General features: G+C 38.9%; 1 protein-coding gene across 1 annotated transcript in view; it reads left to right on the forward strand.

Annotated features, from left to right (window-relative positions):
• Window positions 1-24,978, forward strand: part of EFCAB3 (EF-hand calcium binding domain 3) — a 107,861-nt gene that overhangs the window by 40,212 nt on the left and 42,671 nt on the right. The window contains exons 18-25 of the mRNA XM_064583060.1: window positions 12,038-12,091; window positions 12,940-13,044; window positions 13,937-13,990; window positions 15,274-15,378; window positions 16,297-16,350; window positions 16,943-17,047; window positions 17,568-17,621; window positions 19,055-19,159. Of these exons, the coding sequence (XP_064439130.1) occupies window positions 12,038-12,091; window positions 12,940-13,044; window positions 13,937-13,990; window positions 15,274-15,378; window positions 16,297-16,350; window positions 16,943-17,047; window positions 17,568-17,621; window positions 19,055-19,159 (636 nt within the window). The remainder of the gene's footprint in view (window positions 1-12,037; window positions 12,092-12,939; window positions 13,045-13,936; window positions 13,991-15,273; window positions 15,379-16,296; window positions 16,351-16,942; window positions 17,048-17,567; window positions 17,622-19,054; window positions 19,160-24,978) is intronic.

Raw genomic sequence — 24,978 nt, forward strand, 5'->3', positions numbered from 1 at the left:
AGAAGGTAGCAGGAGGGGAAGAATGAAGGGGGGGAAATCGGAGAGGTAGACAAACCATGAGAGACAATGGACTCTGAAAAACAAACTGAGGGTTCTAGAGGGGAGGGGGGTGGGAGGATGGGTTAGCCTGGTGATGGGTATTGAGGAGGGCACATTCTGCATGGAGCACTGGGTGTTAGGCACAATCAATGAATCATGGAACACTACATCTAAAACTAATGATGTAATGTATGGGGATTAACATAAGAATAAAAATAATCTTTCATAATTTTCATCTTTACAGTCATATTCCATCCATTCATCGTATTAACCCTTATTTTTGTACATATATAAGTTTTTCTTTCTTTAAAATTTAGGGAGGCACTTTCTTTCTTTCCCTTTCTTTTCCCCTGGTTTCAAGTCTTTTCTGGTTTGTTTAGTGTATATTTTCTGGGGACGTTGTTACCCTGTTAGTATTTTGTTCTCTCATTCATCTATTCTCCTCTGAACAAAATGACAAGACAGAAAAAATCAACTCAACAAAAAGAACAAGAGGCAGTACCAACTGCCAGGGACCTAATCAATACAGAAATTAGTACGATGTTGGAACTAGAATTCAGAATGATGATTTTAAAGATACTAGCTGGACTTGAAAAAAGCATGGAATTTATTAGAGAAACCCTTTCTGGAGAAATAAAAGAACTAAAATCTAACCAAGTCGAAATCAAAAAGGCTATTAATGAGGTGCAATCAAAAATGGAGGCTCTAACTACTAGGATAAATGAGGCAGAAGAGAGAATTAGTGATATAGAAGACCAAATGATGGAAAATAAAGAAGCTGAGAAAAAGATAAACAACTACTGGATCACAAGGGCAGAATTCGAGAGATAAGCGATACCATAAGACGAAACAACATTAGAATAATTGGGATCTCAGAAGAAGAAGAAAGAGAGAGAGGAGCAGAAGGTATATTGGAGCACATTATAGCAGAGAACTTCCCTAATTTGGGGAAGGAAACAGGCATCAAAATCCAGGAGGCACAGAGAACCCCTCTCAAAATCAATAAAAATAGGTCAACACCCCGACATCTAATAGTAAAACTTAAAAGTCTCAGAGACAAAGAGAAAATCCTGAAAGCAGCTTGAGAAAAGAGATCTGTAACCTACAATGGTAGAAACATTAGATTGGTACAGACCTATCCACAGAGACCAGCAGGCCAGAAAGGACTGGCATGATATATTCAGAGCACTAAATGAGACAATATGCAGCCAAGAATACTATATCCAGCTAGCCTGTAATTGAAAATAGAAGGAGAGATAAAAAGCTTCCAGGACAAACAAAAACTAAAGGAATTTGCAAGCACGAAACCAGCCCTACAGGAAATATTGAAAGGGGTCCTCTAAGCAAAGAGAGAGCCTAAAAGCAATATAGACCAGAAAGGAACACAGACAATATACAGTAACAGTCACCTTACAGGAAATACAATGGCACTAAATTCATCTCTTTCAATAGTTACCCTGAATGTAAATGGGCTAAATGCCCCAATCAAAAGACACAGGCTATCAGATTGGATTAAAAAACAAGACCCATCAATATGCTGTCTGCAAGAGACTCATTTTAGACCCAAAGACACCTCCAGATTGAAAGTGAAGGGGTGGAAAACCATTTACCATGCTAATGGACACCAAAAGAAAGCTGGGGTGGCAATCCTTATATCAGACAAATTAGATTTTAAACCAAAGACTGTAATAAGAAATGAGGAAGGACACTATATCCTGCTTAAAGGGTCTATCCAACAAGAAGATCTAACAATTGTAAATATCTATGCCCCTAACATGGGAGCAGCCAATTATATAAGACAATTAATAACAAAAGCAAAGAAACACATTGACAACAATACAATAATAGTGGAGGATTTTAACACCCCCCTCACTGAAATGGACAGATCATCTAAGCAAAAGATCAACAAGGAAATAAAGACTTTAAATGACACACTGAACCAAATGGACTTCACAGATATATTCAGAACATCCCATCCCAAAGCAACAGAATACACATTCTTCTCTAGAATGCCCATGGAACATTCTCCAGAATAGATCACATCCTAGGTCACAAATCAGGTCTCAACCGGTACCAAAAGATTGGGATCATTCCCTGCGTTTTTTCAGACTATAATGCTTTGAAACTAGAACTCCATCACAAGAGGAAAGTCAGAAAGAACTCAAATACATGGAGGCTAAAAAGCATCCTACTAAAGAATGAATGGGTCAACCAGGTAATTAAAGAAGAATTAAAAAAATTCATGGAAACCAATGAAAATGAAAACACAACTGTTCAGAATCTTTGGGATGCAGCAAAGGCAGTCCTAAGAGGAAAGTATATAGCAATACAAGCCTTTCTCAAAAAACAAGAAAGGTCTCAAATAAAAGGGAAAAGATATTTGCAAATGGCATTTCTGGGCTCTCTATTCTGTTCCATTGATCTATGTGTCTGTTTTTGTGCCAGTACCTACTGTCTTGATGATGACAGCTTTGTAATAGAGCTTGAAGTCAGGAATTGTGATACCGCCAGCTTTGCTTTTCTTTTTCAACATTCCTCTGGCTATTCGGGGTCTTTTCTGGTTCCATACAAACCTTAGGATTATTTGTTCCATTTCTTTGAAAAAAGTGGATGGTATACTGAGCCCAGTATGGAGGTTCTTCAAAAAGTTGAAAATAGAGGGGCGCCTGGGTGGCTCAGTTGGTTAAGCGACTGCCTTCGGCTCAGGTCATGATCCTGGAGTCCCGGGATCGAGTCCCGCATCGGGCTCCCTGCTCTGCAGGGAGTCTGCTCCTCCCTCTGACCCTCCCCCCTCTCATGTGCTCTCTCTCATTCTCTCTGTCTCAAATAAATAAATAAAATCTTTAAAAAAAAAAAAAAGTTGAAAATAGAGCTACCATACAATCCAGCAACTGCACTACTGGGTATTTACCCCAAAGAGACAAATGTAGGGATCCCAAGGGGTACGTGCACCCCGATGTTTATAGCAGCAATGTCCACAATAGCCAAACTGTGGAAAGAGCCAAGATGTCCATCAACAGATGAATGGATAAAGAAGATGTGGTATATATATAGAATGGAATATTATGCAGCCATCAAAAGGAATGAGATCTTGCCATTTGCAACGATGTGGATGGAACTGGAGGGTGTTATGCTGAGCGAAATAAGTCAATCAGAGAAAGACATGTATCATAATACCTCACTGATATGAGGAAGTCTTAATCTCAGGAAACAAACTGAGGGTTGCTGGAGTGGTGGGGGGTGGGAGGAATGGGGCAGCTGGGTGATAGACATTGGGGAGGGTATGTGCTATGTTGAGTGCTGTGAATTGTGCAAGACTGTTGAATCACAGATCTGTACCTCTGAAACAAATAATACATTATATGTTTTAAAAAAAAGAAGAAGAAGAAGAAGAAGATAGCAGGAGGGGAAGAATGAAGGGGAGGAAATCAGAGGGGGAGATGAACCATGAAAGACAATGGACTCTGAAAAACAAACTGAGGGGTGGGAGGATGGGTTGGCCTGGTGATGGGTATTAAGGAGGGCACATTCTGCATGGAGCACTGGGTGTTATACGCTAATAATGAATCATGGAACACTACATCAAAAACTAATGATGTAATGTATGGTGATTAACATAACATAATAATAAAAAGATATTAATAAAATAAAATTAAAATATAGAGGGAAAAAAAGATTCTCTTATGGTTTGTCTCCCTCTCTGGTTTCATCTTTTATTTTTTCTCCTCTTTCCCTATGATCCTCTGTTTTGTTTCTTAAATTCCACATATCAGTGAGATCATATGATAATTGTCTTTATCTGATTTCTCTTAGCATAATACCCTCTAGTTCATCCATCTCATTACAAATGGTAAGATTTCATTCTTTTGATGGCTGCGTAATATTCCATTGTGTATGTATACACCAGATCCCCTTTATACATTCATCTGTCAAAGGACATCTGGGCTCTTTCCTTAGTTTGGGTATTGTGGATATTGCTGCTATAAACATTGGGGTGCACGTGCCCCTTTGGATCACAACATTTGTATCTTTGGGGTAAATAGTAGTGCAATTGCTGGGTTGTAGGGCAGCTCTATTTTCAACCTTTTGAGGAACCTCCATACTGTTTTCCAGAGTGAGAGTGGCTGCACCAGCAAGCATTCCCACCAACAGTGTAGGAGGGTTCCCCTTTCTCTGCATCCCGCCAACATCTGTAGTTTCCTGACTTGTTAATTTTAGCCATTCTGACTGGTGTGAGGTGATATCTCATTGAGGTTTTGATTTGGATTTCCAAATGCTGAGTGATGTTGAGCACTTTTTCATGTGTATGTTGACCATCTGGATGTCTTCTTTGGAAAAATGTCTGTTCATGTCTTCTGCCCATTTCTTGATTGGATTCTTTGTTCTTTGGGTGTTGAGTTTGATAAGTTCTTTATAGATTTTGGATACTAGCCATTTATCTGATGTGTCACTTGCAAATATCTCTCCCATTCTGTCGGTTGTCTTTTGGTTTTGTGGACTGTTTCCTTTACTGTGCAAAAGAACTTGATGAACTCCCAATAGTTCATTTTTGCTTTTGTTTCCCTTGCCTTTGCAGACATGTCTAGCAAGAAGTTGCTGTGGCTGAGGTCGAAGAGGTTGCTGCCTGTTTTCTCCCCTAGAACTTTGATGGATTCTTGTCTCGCATCTAGGTCTTTCATCCATTTTGAGTCTATTTTTGTGTATGGTGTAAGGAAATGGTCCAGTTTCATTCTTCTGCATGTGGCTGTCCAATTTTCCCAACAGCATTTGTTAAAGAGACTGTCTTCTTTCCATTGGATACTCTTTACTGCTTTGTCAAAGATTAGTTGACCATAGAGTTGAGGGTCCATTTCTGGGTTCTCTATTCTAGTCCATTGTTCTATGTGTCTGTTTTTGTGCCAGTACCTATTGTCTTGATGATTACACCTTTGTAATAGAACTTAAAGTCTGGAATTGTGACGTCACCAGTTCTGGTTTTCTTTTTAAACATTCCTTTGGCCATTCAGGGTCTTTTATGGTTTCATACAAATTTTAGGATTATTTGTTCCATTTCTTTGAAAAAAGTAGATGGTATTTTGATAGGGATTGCATTGAATGTGTAGATTGCTCGAGGTAGCATAGACATTTTAACAATATTTGTTCCTCCGATCCATGAGCATGGAACATTTTTCCATTTCTTTGTGCCTTCCTCAATTTCTTTCATGAGTGTTCCATAGTTTTCTGACTATGGATCGTTTGCCTGTTTGGTTAAATTTATTCCTGGGTATCTTATGGTTTTGGGTGCAATTGTAAATGGGATTGACTCTATTTCTCTTTCTTCTGTCTCCTTGTTAGTGTATAGGAATGCCACTGATTTCTGTGCATTGATTTTATATCCTGCCACTTTGCTGAATTCCTGTAAGAGTTCTAGCAATTTTGGGGTGGAGTCTTTTGAGTTTTCCACATAGAGTATCATGTTATCTGCAAAGAGTGAGAGTTTGACTTCTTTGCTGATTCGGATGCCTTTTATTTCTTTTTGTTGTCTGATTGCTGAGGCTAGGGCATCTAGTACTATGTTGAACAGCAGTGGGGATAGTGGAAATCCCTGCTGCATTCCTGACCTTCGGGGAAAAGCTCTCAGTTTTTCCCCATTGAGAATGATATTTGCTATGGGCTTATCATATATGCTTTTATGATATTTTGAGGTATGTTCCCTCTATCCCTACACTGTGAAGAGTTTTAATCAAGAAAAGATGCTTTACTTTCTCAAATGCTTTTTCTGCATCTACGGAGAAGATCAATCATATGGTTCTTGTCCCTTCTTTTATTTATGTAGTATATCACATTGATTTGTGGGTGTTGAGCCAATCTTGCAGCTCAGGAATAAATCCCATTTGGTCATGGTGAATAATCCTTTTAATGTACTGTTGGATCCTTTTGACTAGTATTTTGGTGAGAATTTTTGCATCCATGTTCATCAAGGATATTGGTCTGTAATTCTCCTTTTTGATGGGGTCTTTGGATCTGGAATCAAGGTAATGCTGGCCTCATAGAAAGAGTTGGGAAGTTTTCCTTCCATTTCTATTTTTTGAAACTGCTTCAGAAGAATAGGAATTATTTCTTCTTTAAATGTTTTGTAGAATTCCCCTGGGAAACCATCCAGTCCTGGACTCTTGTTTGTTAGGAGATTTTTGATTACTGCTTCAATTTCCTTGCTGGTTATGGGTCTGTTCAGGTTTTCTATTTCTTCCTGGTTCAGTTTTGGTAGTTTATACATCTCTAGGAATGCATCCATTTCTTCCAGATTGCCTAATTTGCTGGCATTTAGTTGCTCATAATATTTCTTATAATTGTATTTCTTTGGTGTTGGTTGTGATCTCTCCTCTTTCATTCATGATTTTATTTAGGTCCTTTCTCTTTTCTTTTTAATAAGTCTGGCCAGGGGTTTATCAATCTTATTAATTCTTTCAAAGAACCAGCTCCTAGTTTTGTTGATAAGTTCTACTGTTCTTTTGGTTTCTATTTCACTGATTTCTGCTCTGATCTTTATTATTCCTCTTCTCCTGCTGGGTTTAGGCTTTATTTGCTGTTCTTCCTCCAGCTCCTTTAGGTGTAAGGTTAGGTTGTGTATTTGAGACCTTTCTTGTTTCTTGAGAAAGGCTTGTATTGCTGTATACTTTCCTCTTAGGACTGCCTTTGTTGCATCCCAAAGGTTTTGAACACTTTTGTTTTCAATTTTCATTTGTTTCCATGAATTTTTTTAAATTCTTCTTTAATTTCCTGGTTGACCCATTCATTCTTTAGTAGGATGCTCTTTAGCCTCCATGTATTTGAGTTCTTTCCAATTTTCCTCTTGTGATTGAGTTCCAGTTTCAAAGCATTGTGGTCCAAAAATATGCAAGGAATTATCCTACTCTTTTAGTACCCATTGAGACATGATATGTGGCCCCATATGTGATCTATTCTGGAGAATGTTCCATGTGCACTAGAGAAGAACATGTGTTCTGTTGCTTTGGGATGGAATGTTCTGAATATATCTGTGAAGTCCATCTGGTCCAGTGTGTCATTCAAAACCCTTATTTCCTTGTTGATATTCTGCTTAGGTGATCTGTCCATTGCAGTGAGGGGGATGTTAAAGTACCCTACTATTATTGTATTATCATCAATGTGTTTCTTTGATTTTGTTATTAACTGGCTTATATATTTGGCTGCTTCCATGTTAGGGGCATAAATATTTACAATTGTTAGATCTTGTTGGACAAACCCTTTAATTATGATATAGTGTCCTTCCTCATCTCTTATTATAGTCTTTGGTTTAAAATCTAATTTGTCTCTGGGCACCTGGGTGGCTCAGTTGGTTAAGCAACTGCCTTCAGCTCAGGTCATGATCCTGGTATCCCTGGATCGAGTCCCGCATCAGGCTCCCTGCTCGGCAGGGAGTCTGCTTCTTCCTCTGACCCTCCCCCCTCTCATGTGCTCTCTCTCTCATTCTCTCTCAAATAAACAAACAAAATCTTTAAAAATAAAAAATAAAAAATAAAATCTAATTTGTCTGATATAAGGTTTGCTACCCCAGCTTTCTTTTGATGTCCTCTAGCATGATAAATGGTTTTCCACCCCCTCACTTTCAATCTGGAGGTATCTTTGGATCTAAAATGAGTCTCTTACAGGCAGCATATGGATGGGTCTTGCTTTTTTATCCAATCTGATACCCTGTGTCTTTTGATTGGGGCATTTAGCCCATTTACATTCAAAGTAACTATTGAAAGATATGAATTTAGGGCCATTATATTACATGTAAAGTCACTGTTTCTGTATACTGTCTCTGTTCCTTTCTGGTCTATGCTACTTTTGGGCTCTCTCTTTGCTTAAAGGATCCCTTTTAATATTTCTTGTAGGACTGGTTTGTTGGTCACAAATTCTTTTAGTTTCCATTTGTCCTGGAAGAATTCTTCCAGGATTCACTCCTTCCATTTTGAATGACATCCTAGCTGGATAAAGTATTCTTGGCTGCATATTTTTCTCATTTAGCACCCTGAATGTATCATGCCAGTCCTTTCTGGCCTGCCAGGTCTCTTTTGATAGGTCTTCTGCCAGTCTAATGTTTCTAGCCTTGTAGGTTATGTACCTCTTGTCCTGAACTACTTTCACAATTTTCTCTTTGTCTCTGAGATTTGTAACTTTCACTATTATATGTCAAGGTGTTGACCTATTTTTATTGATTTTGAGGGGGGTTCTCTGTGCCTCCTGGATTTTAATGCCTCTTTCCTTCCCCAGATTAGGGAAGTTCTCTGTTATAATTTGCTCCAATATACCTTCTGCCCCTCTCTCTTTTTCCTCTTCTTCTGGGATCCCAATTATTCTAACATTGTTTCACTTTATGATATCACTTATCTCTCAAATTTTCCCCTCATGATCCAGTAGTTATCTCTCTTTTTCTCAGCTTCTATTTTCCATCATTTGGTCTTCTATATCGCTAATTTTCTCTTCTGCCTCATTTATCCTAGCAGTTAGAGCCTCCATTTTTTATTGCATCTCATTAGTAGCCTTTTTGATTTTGACTTGGTTAGATTTTAGTTCTTTTATTTTTCCAGAAAGGGATTCTCTAGTGTCTTCTATACTTTTTTCAAGTCCAGCTAGTATCTTTATAATCATTAATCTGGGGGTGTCTGGGTGGCTCAGTCAGTTAAGCATCTGCCTTTGGCTCAGGTCATGATCCCAGGGTCCTGGGATCAAGCCCCGCATCGGGCTCCCTGCTTGGTGGGAAGCCTGCTTCTCCCTCTCCCACTCCCCCTGCTTGTGTTCCCTCTCTCACTGAGTCTCTCTCTGTCAAAATAAATAAATAAAATCTTTAAAAAAAAAAAAAGAAAAACTTACATATATACAAAAATAAAATTAAATATATTGAAAAGATAGAATGTAACTGTAAAGATGAAAATATAAAAAGACTTTAACCAAAAAAAAAAAAAAAAAGGAAGAAGGAAAAAAGAGAGAGAATATGATCAGATAGGTGAATAGGACAAAGCCATACACTAGAGTTTGGGTGTACTTTGGTCTGTTAGAAGAAACTGCATCCCAAAATTGTCAAGAAAGAAAAACTTATATATATAGAAAAATAAAATTAAATACAATGAAGGGATAGAATGTAACTCTAAAAATAAAAATTTAAAAAGATTTAAAAAAAATTGCTAAAATAAGAAATTGGTTGAAAAAGAAAGGGGGAAAATTTTTTTTTTAATTTAAATTGAAAGACTAAACAATCATGGGGGAAAAGCCATGGATTCTATGTGCTGTATTCCCCTAGCGCTTTAGTTTTGCAGTTCTCATTGATTAGTAAACTTGGTCTTGGCTGGATGTTTTTGCTGATCTTCTGGAGGAGGGGCTGGTTGCCTCGATTCTCAAGTGTCTTTGCCCCAGGCAGAATTGTACTGCCCTTGCCAGGGGCCAGGCTAAGTAATCTGCTCGGGTTTGTTCTCTGTGGCTTTTGTTCCCTGAAGGTTTTCCACGCAGCTTTAGAGGATGAGAATGAAAATGGTGGCCCCCCAATCTCCAGCCTGGCCCAGAGCTGAAAGCTTGGGGCCCCACTCCTCAGTGAGCCCTCAGAGAAAAGCAGTCAATCACTCCTGTCTCCCTGGTCTCCAGCCACACTCCATGCTCACCCAGCCTGTGACCAAGCATTTTATCTCAGGCACATGACCCCGTTTGGAGTCTACAAGCCCTGCAGACTCCTGCATCTTGCTCCCACACTGCTCCTCCCTGGGGAGGAAGGGGGGGTCTCACTGGTTCTGCTGCTTGTTGGGCCCCTGCTCAGAGAGCAGTCACCCAACTGTGCTGCAGTTTGAAGTTTATGGCAACCCGGAGCTGAGAGCCCACTCCTGGGCTTGTTGATTTCAGCCAGCTTCCCCACTCCGATGCCTGAGAACTCTGCCGCACTCAGGCAGCCCTGGTGTTTCTGTGACCCCAGGGATCCTGAGACCACACTCTCCCTGCTTAGCCACCTGCAGACTTTTCAGGCCAGGAAGTCCCTCATTGGAGCAGACTTCTAAAAGTTCCAATTTTGTACTTGGCTGCTATATCACTTTCCTGTAGCTAGCTTTCAGAGGCTTTCTCCCCCCGCGGTTTATCTTCCCATATATTGCCTTGTATTCACTTCTCTGGACCTCCTACCTCACAGAAAGTGGTCGCTTTTCTATTTGTGGAGTTGTAGCTGTTCTTTTCTTAGATCTCCATTTGAGTTCGCAGGTGTTCAGAATGATTTGATAGCTATCTAGCTGAATTCCTGGGACCAGATGAAACTAAGGTCTCCTAATCCTCTGCCATCTTGGACTTTCTTTCTCAAATAAATAAATTTTTAAAAATCACATTTGTTAATATCACCACCAATCTTATTTTAAAAATGTTTAAGTATTGAGAACCTATCAAGTCATGATGTGGATATAAGTTTTTCTAAATTTAAATTTTTGTTTGAAAACTTGAACTCTACCATTAAAACATCTATTGTCAATTGTTTTCTTAAGATAACAGTCTCACGGTGGCGCCTGAGTGGCTCAGTCATTAAGCGTCTGCCTTTGGCTCGGGTCATGATCCCAGAGTCCTGGGATTGAGCCCCGCATCAGGCTCCCTGCTCCACGGGAAGCCTCCTTCTCCCTCTCCCACTCCCACTGCTTGTGTTCCCTCTCTTGCTGTGTCTCTCTGTCAAATAAATAAACAAAATCTTAAAAAAAAAAAAAAAAAGATAATAGTCTCACTTTGTTCATTTTCAAGAAGATGCTTCCCAAATACCAAACTCTGAATAACTAGATTTTGTCCATTTTTGCAAGTGAAAATGGTATTCATGAAAAAGCAGCTAGTTTGCTTAACTCAATCATACAAGTTCTTTTCCTCAAGAAACCATTGTATTTTCATATGCAACTGACATGCTTTATACAAACTTCTCAATTCATTATACAGAATATTAAAAAGGTGTGTTCTCAAGGGTTAAGATTTAATAAAATCAGTACCTTTTGCTGCTTTTTTTTTAGCAGAACACTCTTTTTTTTTTAAAAGATTTAATTTATTTGACAGCAGATGCTTAACGACTGAGCCACCCAGGGTACCCCTATCAAGAACATTCTTAAATGAAACTGACATTCTTTTACTACAAGTATGTACAATGAAGAACACAGTGACTGCTAGTACATTTGTTGCCATGGCCTTGATTCATGCGAAGATGCCTGCAGTTTCACCCACCCCTGCTTTTGAACCACCAGTGCAGACATCAAAAGTGTAAAAGGCAAAGGGTATTGGGTGACTCCAGTGGTCCCTGGACCACACTCTGAGAACTGTGGCTCTAACCCATCTCAACCTTCTACTCAGTGCAAGAGAACTAGGTCTGAAAGAAGGAAACCTGACCTCTAGGATGGAGCTGACTTCAAACAAACAAAACATTCCATTCACCATAACACTCTAAAGATTTTTAATAGCTCAGGGCACCTGGGTGGCTCAGTCGGTTAAGCATCTGCCTTCAGCTCAGGTCATGATCTCAGGGTCCTGGGATCGAGCCCCATATCGGGTTCCCCACTCCGTGGGGAGTCTGCTTCTCCCTCTCCATTTGCCCCTCCCCCCGTTCATGCTCACTCTCTCCCTCTCTCTCCTCAAAATAAATAAATAAAATCTTAAAAAAATATGTTTTTAATAGCTTATGAAATAAAAAAGAAGTTATATTAATTGAATGGATATATACTTAAAGCTCGGAAATTTTTGTTATAGGTTCCTGTAGATAAAAATTTTAGAATAAAGCATGAAAAATTATTGGGATTCCATACACCAAATCTTTATTTAGGAATTTTATACAGGGACCCCTGGCTGGCTCAGTCAGTAGAGCATGCAACTCTTGATCTCAGGGTTATGAGTTCAAACCCCACGTTGGTTGTAGAGATTACTTAAAAATTTTTTTTAAATCTTCAAAAAAATAGAATTTTATTTAACTTTTCAAGTCTCATTATCTTCATCTGAATCTAAATTCTGAATTTTCCTACAGAAGATGAAAAGATTGATTTGGATACGTTGATGGAAGCAGCTAGTGCTTTTACAGGTGAGTGAGAACTTGTATAAGACATCATAAAATTGAGATTTTTTTTTTAAGATTTTATTTATTTGACTGAAAGAGACACAGTGAGAGGGAACACAAGTAGAGGGAGTGGGAGAGGGAGAAGCAGGCTTCCTGCTGAGCAGGGAGCCTGATGTGGGACTCGATCCCAGGACCCTGGGACCATGACCTGAGCTGAAGGCAGATGCTTAATGACTGAGCCACCCAGGTGCCCCATAAAATTGAGATTTTGATGCCTTATAGAGAAATACCTTTTTAAAGCAGTCGTTTACCCCCTCCAGCCATCATTAATAAGTTTGCTTTGCTCTTTTACCTATTTATTGATGATTTTGTCTTATTGACAATAATTTAGATCATTAGAGATTTAGAAGTGTGGGCACTCTCAAATATTTTGGCCAGTAATGTGTTCATTTCTCTAGTGTTCAAAGAATCAAAATATAGGTGAACACAGTGGATTTCAATGTGAAGTTTTTGCATCAGGAAATATGGTCACTATGAACGGTCAGTCCCATAATTCAGGTCATGAAGCAGTAACAGAGATATTACTTACCAGTACAACTATGTATATTCTATATACCAACATAAGTCATTGGGCAGTTAACTCCATGCTATATCGACCCATATACAGAATAGGAGTAGTAGCTTCTTATTTTGATTAAAGAAACTTTTCAGGTATTGAATTTTACAATAACTCTGTGTAAGTGAAGTCAGCTCATGTATTTCAGCTTCATCCTGCAGTTAGAAATAATGCTGTGTGGGATTATGTTTTTCATAGTTTAGAATAATTATATTTTTTAATATTGTCACCTGAAATAATTCCCATCTATTCAAAGGAGAAAAGGTTGAAGCCAATGACTTAAAAAATGTGCTGAGAAATATGGGAATTGAGACCACTGAAAAAGAACAGTTGATGCTGTTGAAAACTCTGCCAATCTCTAGTGAGTGTTTAACATGCCATCATGGTGCTCAGGGAAATGTGGTACTGTGGGCTTCTGGGTGAGAATTGTCTAATGCCCTAAGAAACCCCCTAAGGAAAATGCAGTCCAGACGTAAGAAACCCCATTCTTGTCACTTGTGTTTTAGTTTGGAAGTGAGAAACTTGTAAGTGAGAAATTCCTCTCTTTTCCATTCAGTCAATGGGCCCCTTGCTAAATATTTCAAACGCTACACAGCTAAATTCTTCTGTAGCCCCCTGAATGTGCCCCACATCCTCAGTGCTAGCCCTGATAGCCCTCCCATCTCCCCATAATCCAGCAACTAAAAGATAAACACCTGAGAGCAGGGGACCACCAGGACCATGTGCTTAAACTGTCAGTATTTGATTCTGATTGGACAGACAGCTCCTGTGGCGATGGATTGGGCTGGTCGATGTCCCTTGTTCTCTGCCCCTGTTGAATTTCCCCTCCATTTATGAAAACAGTTTGTTTAGAGAACAAAATTTATTTAAATACTGTTTTATACGACTGTTTGGGTTGATAACTATTTTTAATAAAATCCCTTTATAGACTACGTTCAGGCTGAGCCTATAGGAATACTTTTATGGGCCTAGAGCATAGGCAAGAAAAAGAGAAAGACAGAGGGGATGAAATGCAGTTAAAGAAGGGAAAGCTAAGAAGAAAGAAGCACATATGTGGGTGTATTTGTAGCCTGCATCAGCTACTGCCATGTGTTCCAACTAGGAAACAGATGGACCACGTTGTGGGCATTCCTTTTATTATTATTTGAGGGTGCGGCCAAATACATTTCCAGAGGAATTATATAAAATGCCTTATAAAATTATAGAGTTCCTTATCCTTTTTCTTTTGACTTGAATTTTACCCTATCTCACAGGAGATGGAAAGGTATATAAGAAGAGATTACTGAATAGTGTGAAGCCTCTCAAAGGTAAGAATCATGAGAACAGCAACTAAAATTTATTATGCTTTGCACTTGCTTTTTTAGATTTCTGATTAGAATCATGCCATGCCATTATTCTTTATTTTTTTTAAAGATTTTATTTATTTATTTGACAGAGAGAGAGCGAGAGCAGGAACACAAGCAGGGGGAGTGGGAGAGGGAGAAGCAGGTTTCCTGCCGAGCAGGGAGCCTGACGCGGGGCTCGATCCCAGGACCCTGGGATCATGACCTGAGCCGAAGGCAGACGCTTAACCAACTGAGCCACCCAGGCGCCCTAGACTCCTGTGTTCCACCCTCAGTGTGCACTGCTCACATCTGTGCAGCAGCATTCACCGTGCTATTATTTTTTGTACACATCTGTGTATTATTTGCATGTCTTCCACCATCTGTGAGATGTTCCTGGAAGGCAGGGCCCATGACTTACACATCTTGGTGGGTACCTGGCACATTATGTGGCACGTTATTAGAAGCTAAAGAATTGATTGGTAAAAAAAAGCTAACAAAAGAGAATAATGTCCCACTTTAACGTGAGACTAATAATTTTTAGAAGATTCTATTCTGAGTACCAAATAGATCTTCTAGAATAGAAATGTATATGGCCTTAATTCTATTTACCATAACTGGTCATCCTACCTTCTGCATCACAGTAGAAGAAACATATTTTCAAATGTAAGACTTGGTTAAGTCAAATTTTATTTAAATGCATTTTCTTTTTTTTTTTTAAAGATTTTTTCTTTATTTATTCATGAGAGACAGAGAGAGAGAGAGAGAGGCAGAGGGAGAAGCAGCCTCCCAAGGAGCAGGGAGCCCGATGCGGGACTCGATCCCAGGACCCTGGGATCATGACCTGAGCTGAAGGCAGACGCTTAACAACTGAGCCACCCAGGCGCCCCGCCATGCCATTATTCTACTAGTACAGTGACACTGAACTTATGCTTCATAACCCACTACCCTTCTTTCAGGATAACTACATTTGAGGAAGTTATTCTTAGTAATATGCAGCAAGTTTGAGATTTTGATTTCATTTACGTTGGTTATCTTCATCAATTCATCAGACTTATCTAATTCTTCTTTTTCATCCATGATTAGTTCAGTTAAAAGTTATAGCACAATGTTGAGGGAGAATTTTCTCCTCTCAACTCCAACACTGACTATCCGGGTTCATTTAAATGGCCAGTGTTTCACCGCACTTACGGTGGATGCGTACTCAAGGCTAGCATCTTCTACTCCCTGGACTTACTTGAATTATTTACATCCTCTTCTTTCCTAAGGGAAAAAAGTCAGTGTCAAGAACCTGAACACCCTTGCAAAGAACATGGGGATTCAGCTTGAGAAAGAGGACTTTCAGGACTTACTGAACCACCTGCCCATTGACGGTAAGTATTTCAGATACCACTGCACCTCAGGGCAAATCTTAGATTTTCTATCTGAGGGCTTCTGAAAGTAAAGCTATTTTTTAATATCTTTGAAAAACTTATGAAATATTTCAAACATCTATCAAAACAGAAAACAAACACTGTAACAAACACTTGTGTATCCACTGGCTAGAATCAATAAATGTTGCCATTTTGCCATATTTCTTTCATATATCCTCCTTCCATCCCTTCCTTGTACACTTTTTTTTTAATAAGATAAAGTTTCATTAATGACTGAATAAGACCAATTTAGCTGGATAAAAATGTCACAGAGGCAAAGATAGTAGAATTCATTAGAAAGGATTTGCTAAGGGGTGAGCCCCAGGCTAAAAGTTCCTGAATTAGAGGGTTCATAGATTCAAATGCAGAGCCAGTGGCTTCCCATTAAAAACTTCATGCAAGGGGTGCCTGGGTGGCTCAGTCGGTTAAGCGTCTGCTCAGGTCATGATTTTGAGGTCCTGGGTTGGAACCCCGCTTCAGGCTCCCTGCTCAGGGGGTAGGTCTGCTTCTCCCTCTGCCTCTCCCCTGCTCATGCTCTCTCTCACTCTCTGTTTCTCAAATAAATAAATAAAATCTTAAAAAAAAAAAAAAAACTTGATGAAAAACAACTTGTAAGACAGCCAGACAGCACATCTTTCCACACAGCCTGCACATGCCAAACCAAAATTGTCCTTCTTCCCTAATTCGGGGTATCTATTCTAAACTAATAGGAAGTAGGCAGGTGTGGCTAAGGCAGGCAGGCCACTGTGGCCCGCACACGTCTGCTGCCCCTACCTGTCGCTGCTGAATTGCAACCCTTTGTATTACAACTTAAATTTTTCACATCATTTTTCTAAGTCTAAGATTTGATCTCTGTGCCTGAATTGTCTTCTCTTACAGAGAATAAAATGGTTGATTTGAATGTGGTGATGGATGACGCAAAAGCTTTTACAGGTAAGAAGTTGTGGTAAACACGGAATTCATTATTAACTGAGACCTTAATGCTTTATAGAAAAAAAAAAAGATGTTGTTAAATAGTAGTTTTCTCTTCAGGCTATTACTGACATGCTAAGTTTTACCCCTACACATTTAATGGTTAAATGTTTGTTTTATAATCTTACTGTTTAATTTGGTATTTTTCCTGTATAGACCTATATTATGTGGAGTTTGGGCCAATAATGTTTTCTACTTCACCACTGTTTAAACAACCAAACTATAGGTGAACTCTATTCAATCTCAAGGTGAAGCTTTTGTAGGACAGCCAGGAAATATGGTCATTGTGTCAAAAGACCCCATAATTCAGGAAATATATTGGTATTTGACTTATATCCGGGATTATATATGCTTTTCTTTTGCTTGAATTAAAAGTATAAATTCTATTTCTGACATGATCTATACACCCACATGTACTCAGAATCTATATAGGTTAACAAGTTTCATTGTCAATTTGCACTTCTAATTCCACTTAGGTTATCTTTTTCACCATTTGAAATCCTTCATCCATTTCTAAAATTCTTATATGTTAACAATTTCCATCTTTCCAAAGGAGAGAAAGTTAATGTCAATAATCTGAGCAATGTGATGAGGAAAATGGGGCTAGTACTCACTGATGAGGAGGAGCAGCAGCTGCTAAAAACTCTACCCATTCATGGTGAGTATTTAGCACATCTTTGAAACCCGGATTTATGGGCTTGTGTGTGAAAACTGCTGAAATTATATATGTGTATGTCCAGTAAAACCCATTTAGAAAGCACAGTTTCACAAAAGAAGAAATTCTGTTCTTATCACTTACATTTTAATATTGAAAATTGGCAACATCTTTCACTGGTCCCCATCATCAAGGCTAAATTATCCATCCTGTCGCCCTGGAGCATCACCTCACCTAAGTCATGACCAAGGGAAAAAGAAAAACCAGGAGAGTAAGAGTAGGAAGGAAAAGGGGAGAAATAGGGAGATAAAGAATTTTTAATTCAATAATAGGTAGGTTTATATCAGTGAAAGCTTTCTTTATCTTTGGTTTCATTCTTACTTGAGAGTAAAATAAAATAAAATCCTAAACAAATCTGAAGGGTTTTTTTCCCCCTGAAATTATGGATGTTGTATTGTCTTTGTGCTGTCTTTGTTAATCTTTCCTTCATTAACCTCTATTCTTAATTGTGCTTGTCTTACAGCTGATGGAAAAGTATATAAAAATAGATTGCTAAAAGGTGTGAAGGCCCTCAGTGGTGAGTGAGAAACACAGTGAAAGAGCAAATAAAAATAAAATCCTCATGTTTACCGTTTGCTTTGAAATGTTCCAACTTTGCTTCTTGCCAATTTTTTTTTTTAAGATTTTATTTATTTAGAAAGCGAGCATGTGTGTCTGCGTGAGTGGGAGGAGGGGCAGAGGGAGAGGGAAAGAGAATCTCAAGCCGACTCTGCTGAGCACAGAGCCCGATACAGGGATCGATCTCACGATTTGGAGATCATGACCTGAGCCGAAATCAAGAGTCAGATGCTTAACCAACTGAGCCACCCAGGTGCCCCTGCTTCTTGCCAATTTTTTGATCCATTGTTATGGACTCAACTTACCATTTTTCTTTGGGTATGTTGACATTTTGGCATATAAGGAAAGTATCCTCTTACTGTAAGAAGTTCTAACACTGTTTTCTAGTAAACACCCAGAACTGTACAGACTGGTTGTTGTTTCAACCACAGGTAGATGTGCCAATTCTCCCTGTTCACCTCTCATGGAAAACTGAAGGGTGTCTGGGTGGCTCAACTGGTTGAGCGTTTGCCTTCAGCTCAGGTCATGATCCCAGGGTCCTGGGTTCAAGCCCCGCATCAGGCTCCCTGCTCTGCGGGGAGCCTGTTCTCCCTCTCCCTCTGCCTGCAGCTCCCCTTGCTTGTGCTCTCTCTTCTTCTTTTCTCTTTCTCTGTCAAATAAATAAATAAAATCTTAAAAAAAAAAAACTGAAGTAAAGTGCCCTGGATGGGTATTAAGGAAAATATCCTATCCCTACTCCTTATACTAATTCTGTTGTAAACAATTATATTTTTTATTTTTAATTGGAAAAATATTTTTAAAACAGCAACTACTATAAGAAAACTATCCAATTCTACCACTTGGAAAACTGATAAAAGAAGTGTAAGTCAAGTCATGGGGATCTAATGTAAAGCATGGTGACTATGGTTAATGATACCGTGTTGTATATTTGAAAGTATAAGAGAGTAGATTTTAAAAGTTCTCACCACAAGAAGAAAAAACTTGTAACTTGTGTGGTGATGGATGTTAACAAGAATTATTGTGGTGATCACATTATAATATATACAAATACTAAATCATTATGTTGTACATATAAAACTGACATGATATTTATATGTCAATTATATCTCAATTTTTTTAAAAGTGAGAGTCCCCCTACCTTCCACTAATCTCATACCTCCCCATAAAGGTAAATACTGTTTACTGTTTACCTTTTTCTCAATGGTTATCTTTCTCAATTTTTTCCTACTTTCAACAAACATATCTAAATTTGGGAGATAAATATATTAATAGTTTCTTTGTGCCCTTGTGGTTTACCCTCTAGTTGGGATTTATGATGCATGACCATGATTAGCATTTTTCACCCTTAAGCACCAATATTCATGTTCTTATTCCATGACCTTCTTTCCTAAGGACCAAGGGTCAAACTCAGAAAAGTGAAATCTGTAATGGAAAACATGGGGATTAAACTCAAGGATGAGGAACTTGAGGAACTAATGGCCCAACTGTCAACTGATGGTGAGTGTTACGGGCATCATTTTGCTCTTCAAAGAAATAGTGAACACTTCTATCAGGACTGCTGAAAGTAGCCTGCCTTTGTAGTATTTAATGAAGTAAATGTAAATAGAAAAACTTAATCCTGACTTATTAGGAAATACTATCTCCAAAAATGCTTTTTAAAATATCTGTTAGGGATACTACTTGCAAAACTCAGCCATGCCTGGGAATGCCACACATATAAGTCGCTGAAAGAAAAGTGACATTTTTTTTACCTCATGTATAAAGGAACTTGTTCATAAGGGAACATTTAAGAGAAAAATTAACAAAGTCAGAAATCAAATGATGAATTAGGAGAAAATGGTTGTAAGGCAAAGAGCTAGTACCCCAAAGTAGAAAAAGCCTTCACACATTGATAAAAAAAAAAACATACTGAGAGTAGAAAAATAGGCAAATATACAAATAGATAATTCATGAAAGAGGAACGTAAATGCCCAGTAACATGTGAAAAGATGTCTAACCTCATCAATAATCATGAAAATATAAATAAAACAAAATATACAGTATTATTTTCACTCATTGGACAGGAAAAATTAGCAAGACTGATAACGTCTACTTCTGGTGAGGGTATGAGGAAAGGGACTCCCTGACATATTTCAGGTGAGAGTTACCACTGCTATATATCTTCTTGGAAAAGTCATTTGGCATTATCAATGGGGGAAAAAAATTCCCTTTTCCCTGGTGAATCCAGGCTACATGCCTCATCTATTGTATTAGCATTTCTTTGTACTGAGGCCTTGTCTTTGTTCTGCCACTAAATTGCTGGCAAATAATTTAACCCTACCAAATGTTAGTGTCTTCGTATGTTAAATGGGAAGCTGAACTAAATGATTCTCTATGGTCACTTCTTGCTCTGAAATCAATATAGATAATACATGTTAAGTACTTAAGGCAGTGTCTAGAATACTCAGTAAATGTTTGTCATGATGATGGTGGTAGTGGTGAAGATGATGGAGAAGATGGAGAAGATGTTGAAGAAGAACAAAAGGAAGAAGAAACAGAAATTCTGTGACCTATAAATTAGTTTTGGCAGTTATAAAAATATAAGTCCTAATAGAATAAATATTTGTTTACTAATTATGACCTTTATATAAATAAATAGGTAAGATGCAACTAGAGCATTTTACAAGAAATCACTGGGCTCACTGGCTGCCTCCTCCAATACTGCTGTTCTTATTCTTGGCAACTTCAATATCTTCCATATAGATTAGGGCTTTTGACTTTACTGTGCAATAGACCCCTTTGACGGTATGATGAATGGATCACTTCTGAGTATAATATTTTTAAATGCATAAAACAAAATACGTAAGATTACAAAGGAATTAATTATATTAAAATAGAATGTATCAAAACATTAAAGATATCAATTATTAACACTTAACACATTTAACAAGTTCTAGTAGTAGATCTAATAATTATTAGAATTTTAAAGTAGTGATGAGCCTAAACAACTTTTCAACACATTCGCAACAACTACCATATAATATGAAAGTGTCAGTGATTTGTATTACTAACAAAGTCATAGGTTTTGCTACTACTACACTAATAATAATTGAAGAAAATGCTAAATTTAAGTTAGTTGTTAGTGAAAATAAAGATATACAGTTGCCCCTTGGACAATGTGGGAGTTAGGGGCACCAGCCCACTGTGCAGTTGGAAATCTGCATGTAATTATTTTTTTTAAGATTTTATTTATTTATTTGAGAGAGAGAGATCACGAGCAGGGGGGAGGGGAAGAGGGAGAAGCAGACTCCCTGCTGAACAGGGAGCCCGATGTGGGGCTCAATCCCAGGACCCTGGGACCATGACCTGAGGTGAAGGCAGATGTTTGACCAACTGAGCCACCCAGGCACCCTGCATATAACTTTTGACTCCCCAAAAACTTAATTACTAATAGCCTACTGTTGACTGAATGCCTTAACAGTAGCATAAGTCAATCAACACATATATGTTATATGTATTATATACTATATTCTTTTTTTTAATTTAATTTTATTTTATTATGTTATGTTAGTCACCATACAGTACAAGGGGGAGACGAACCATGAGAGACTATAGACTCCGAGAAACAAACTGAGGGTTTTGGGGGGGGTTGGGTTAGCCCAGTGACGGGTATTAAGGAGGGCACATATTGCATGGACCACTGGCTGTTATACGAAAACCATGAATCATGGAACGCTACTATATTCTTACAATAAAGTAAGCTAGAGAAAATAAGATGTTATTAAGAAAATCATAAGGAAGAGGGGCGCCTGGGTGGCTGTCATTAAGCGTCTGCCTTCGGCTCAGGTCATGATCCCGGGGTCCTGGGATCGAGCCCCTCATCGGGCTCCCTGCTCCATGGGAAGCCTGTTTCTCCCTCTCCCACTCCCCCTGCTTGTGTTCCCTCTCTTGCTTTGTCTCTCTCTGTCAAATAAATAAATAAAATCTTTAAAAAAAAAAAAAAAAGAAAATCATAAGGAAGAAAAAATATATTTACAGAACTGTACTGTATTTATCAAAAAAGTCCATGTAAAAGTGGCCCCCTATAGTTCAAACCCATGTCATTCAAGGGTCAACTATATTTTTTCCCCATTCAAACTCAAGGATTCCCTGAATTCTATCATTAGAGGGTCCATAGACCACAGGTTAAGAAATCCTGATTAAATCCTAATTAACGCCTGATATTGAGGACCTAGACCTTGTCCTCACTTAATACTTCATCACCCCCAAAATCTCTATTTCATCTACCCACTCTCTGACCTTTATCCTTCCAGTTTATTTACTATGCAAACATCTCTGCCATAGCACAATGTAAGAATGCCTGAAAACCCTCCCTTTCTGTAAAATTAAAATTGCCCACTAAAGTGAGCTTATGGGGAAAATTGGAGAAGCCCATTCAAAATGTATACCACTTTGTAACCAGAACACTAACAAAAACAGCAATTGATACCATGTGAGGAAGCTTAGACAGCCCAGGTAGATAGCTCAGAGTAGCTGGAGACTATTAAAAAAAGATACACACACACCCACAAGGAAAGAGTCGAAAAGCTAGCTTGCAGCTCTGAAATAATGTAGATGGAAGTAGAACCCTGAGCCAGTGAGCCTGGGTCCCCTTCCTATATTACAGGCACTTATTTTTAAAAATTGTATTAAAATAGAACTGAAAAGGCCCCTGCCATAGCCAACTCAGAATTTTTCTTTTCCTTCTGACATTCTTAATTCTAATTCTTTCACTTAAGAAAAAATGTGTGTGAATGAACACTGTCCACATTGCTCTGACATTCTTCCATTCAGCAACTGAATGGGATGAATTGGTGCTACTGAGCAGATGCTGTAGCAGAACAGAGTGCAGAATTCCAGCTCTAGCTCCTCACCAGCCACACGGCAATCTCAGCTCCCATGGTGGGCTGGCCCTTCCACTTGTGCCCTGGATCTCTTTCCCACCTGCTTTCTCTTTTTTTTTTTTTTTTTAAAGATTTTATTTATTTGAAGAGATAGACACAGCGAGAGAGGGAACACAAGCAGGGGGAGTGGCAGAGGGAGAAGCAGGCTCCCCGCCAAGCAGGGAGCCCGACACGGGGCTCGATCCCAGGACCCCAGGATCGTGACCTGAGCCGAAGGCAGACGCTTAACAACTGAGCCACCCAGGCACCCCTCCACCTGCTTTCTCAAAGACTGAACTCCTGCAGTTTCCCGCCTTTCTCTCCTGTGCCATCACTTTCTCCCTCTCTACTGTATCTCTCTAGAGATGCCACTGACTTGCAGATAATGCATTCGTCTTCCCCTCATCCCCTGCTGCTACCACTCCACCTCTTAGTCCCTCTTCCCAGCAGAACCTCTCAAAACATTGTCATTACTTAGCCACACTTGTGGTGAACACAGCATAATTATAAACTTGTCAAATCACTATGTTGTACACCTGAAACTAATGTAACATTGTGTGTCAAGTATACGTCAGAAAAAAAACCCTAAACTTGTGGTTACTTTTTGTCTCTACTTCTTCACTCCCATTCACTCTTTTTTTTTTATGTTATGTTAATCACCACACATCACATCATTAGTTTTTGATGCAGTGCTCCATGATCCATTGCTTGCGCACAACACCCAGTGCTCCATGCAGAACGTGCCCTCCCCAATACCCATCACCAGGCTAACACATCCCCCCACCCCCCTCCTCTCTAGAACCCTCAGTTTGTTTTTCAGAGTCCATAGTCTCTCATGGTTCGACTCCCCCTCCGATTTCCCCCCCTTCATTCTTCCCCTCCTGCTATCTTCTTTTTTTTTTAAACATATAATGTATTATTTGTTTCAGAGGTACACCACATCTTCTTTATCCATTCATCTGTCAATGGACATCTTGGCTCTTTCCACCATTTGGCTATTGTGGACATTGCTGCTATAAACATTGGGGTGCACGTACCCCTTCAGATCCCTACGTTTGTCTCTTTGGGGTAAATACCCAGTAGTGCAATTGCTGGATCGTATGGTAGTTCTATTTTCAACTTTTGGGAGGAACCTCCATCTGTTTTCCAGAGTGGCTGCACCAGCTTGCATTCCCACCAACAGTGTAGGAGGGTTCCCCTTTCCCCGCATCCCTGCCAACATCTGTCATTTCCTGACTTGTTATTTTTAGCCATTCTGACTGGTGTGAGGTGGTATCTCATTGAGGTTTTGATTTGGATTTCCCTGATGCCAAGCGATGTTGAGCACTTTTTCATGTGTCTGTTGGCCATTTGGATGTCTTCTTTGGAAAAATGTCTGTTCATGTCTTCTATCCATTTCTTGATTGGATGATTTGTTCTTTGGGTGTTGAGTTTGATAAGTTCTTTATAGATTTTGGATACTAGCCCTATATCTGATATGTCATTTGCAAATATCTTCTCCCATTCTGTCGGTTGTCTTTTGGTTTTGTGGACTGTTTCTTTTGCTGTGCAAAAGCTCTTTATCTTGATGAAGTCCCAATAGTTCTTTTTTGCCCTTGCTTCCCTTGCCTTTGGCGATGTTTCTAGGAAGAAGTTGCAGCGGCTGAGGTCCAAGAGGTTGCTGCCTGTGTTCTCCTTTAGGATTTTGATGGACTCCTGTCTCACATTGAGGTCTTTCAACCATTTGGAGTCTATTTTTGTGTGTGGTGTAAGGAAATGGTCCAGTTTCGTTCTTCTGCATGTGGCTGTCCAATTTTCCCAACAGCATTTGTTGAAGAGACTCTTTTTTCCATTGGACAGTCTTTCCTGCTTTGTCAAAGATTAGTTGACCATAAAGTTGAGGGTCCATTTCTGGGCTCTCTATTCTGTTCCATTGATCTATATGTCTGTTTTTGTGCCAGTACCATACTGTCTTGATGATGACAGCTTTGTAATAGAGCTTGAAGTCAGGAATTGTGATGCCGCCAGCTTTGCTTTTCTTTTCAACATTCCTCTGGCTATTCGGGGTCTTTTCTGGTTCCATACAAATCTTAGGATTATTTGTTCCATTTCTTTGAAAAAAGTGGATGGTATTTTTATGGGGATTGCATTGAATGTGTAGATTGCTCTAGGTAGCATTTACATCTTCACAATATTTGTTCTTCCAATCCATGAGCATGGAACATTTTTCCATTTCTTTGTGTCTTCCTCAATTTCTTTCATGAGTATTTTATAGTTTTCTGAGTACAGATTTTTTGCCTCTTTGGTTAGATTTATTCCTACGTAGCTTATGGTTTTGGGTGCAATTGTAAATGGGATCGACTCCTTAATTTCTCTTTCTTCTGTCTTGTTGTTGGTGTATAGGAATGCCACTGATTTCTGTGCATTGATTTTATA

Source organism: Mirounga angustirostris, unplaced genomic scaffold (genome assembly GCF_029215605.1).
Source record: "Mirounga angustirostris isolate CCGP_5_RB_7025 unplaced genomic scaffold, mMirAng1.0.hap1 SCAF_17, whole genome shotgun sequence".
Classification (NCBI taxonomy): Eukaryota; Metazoa; Chordata; class Mammalia; order Carnivora; family Phocidae; genus Mirounga; species Mirounga angustirostris.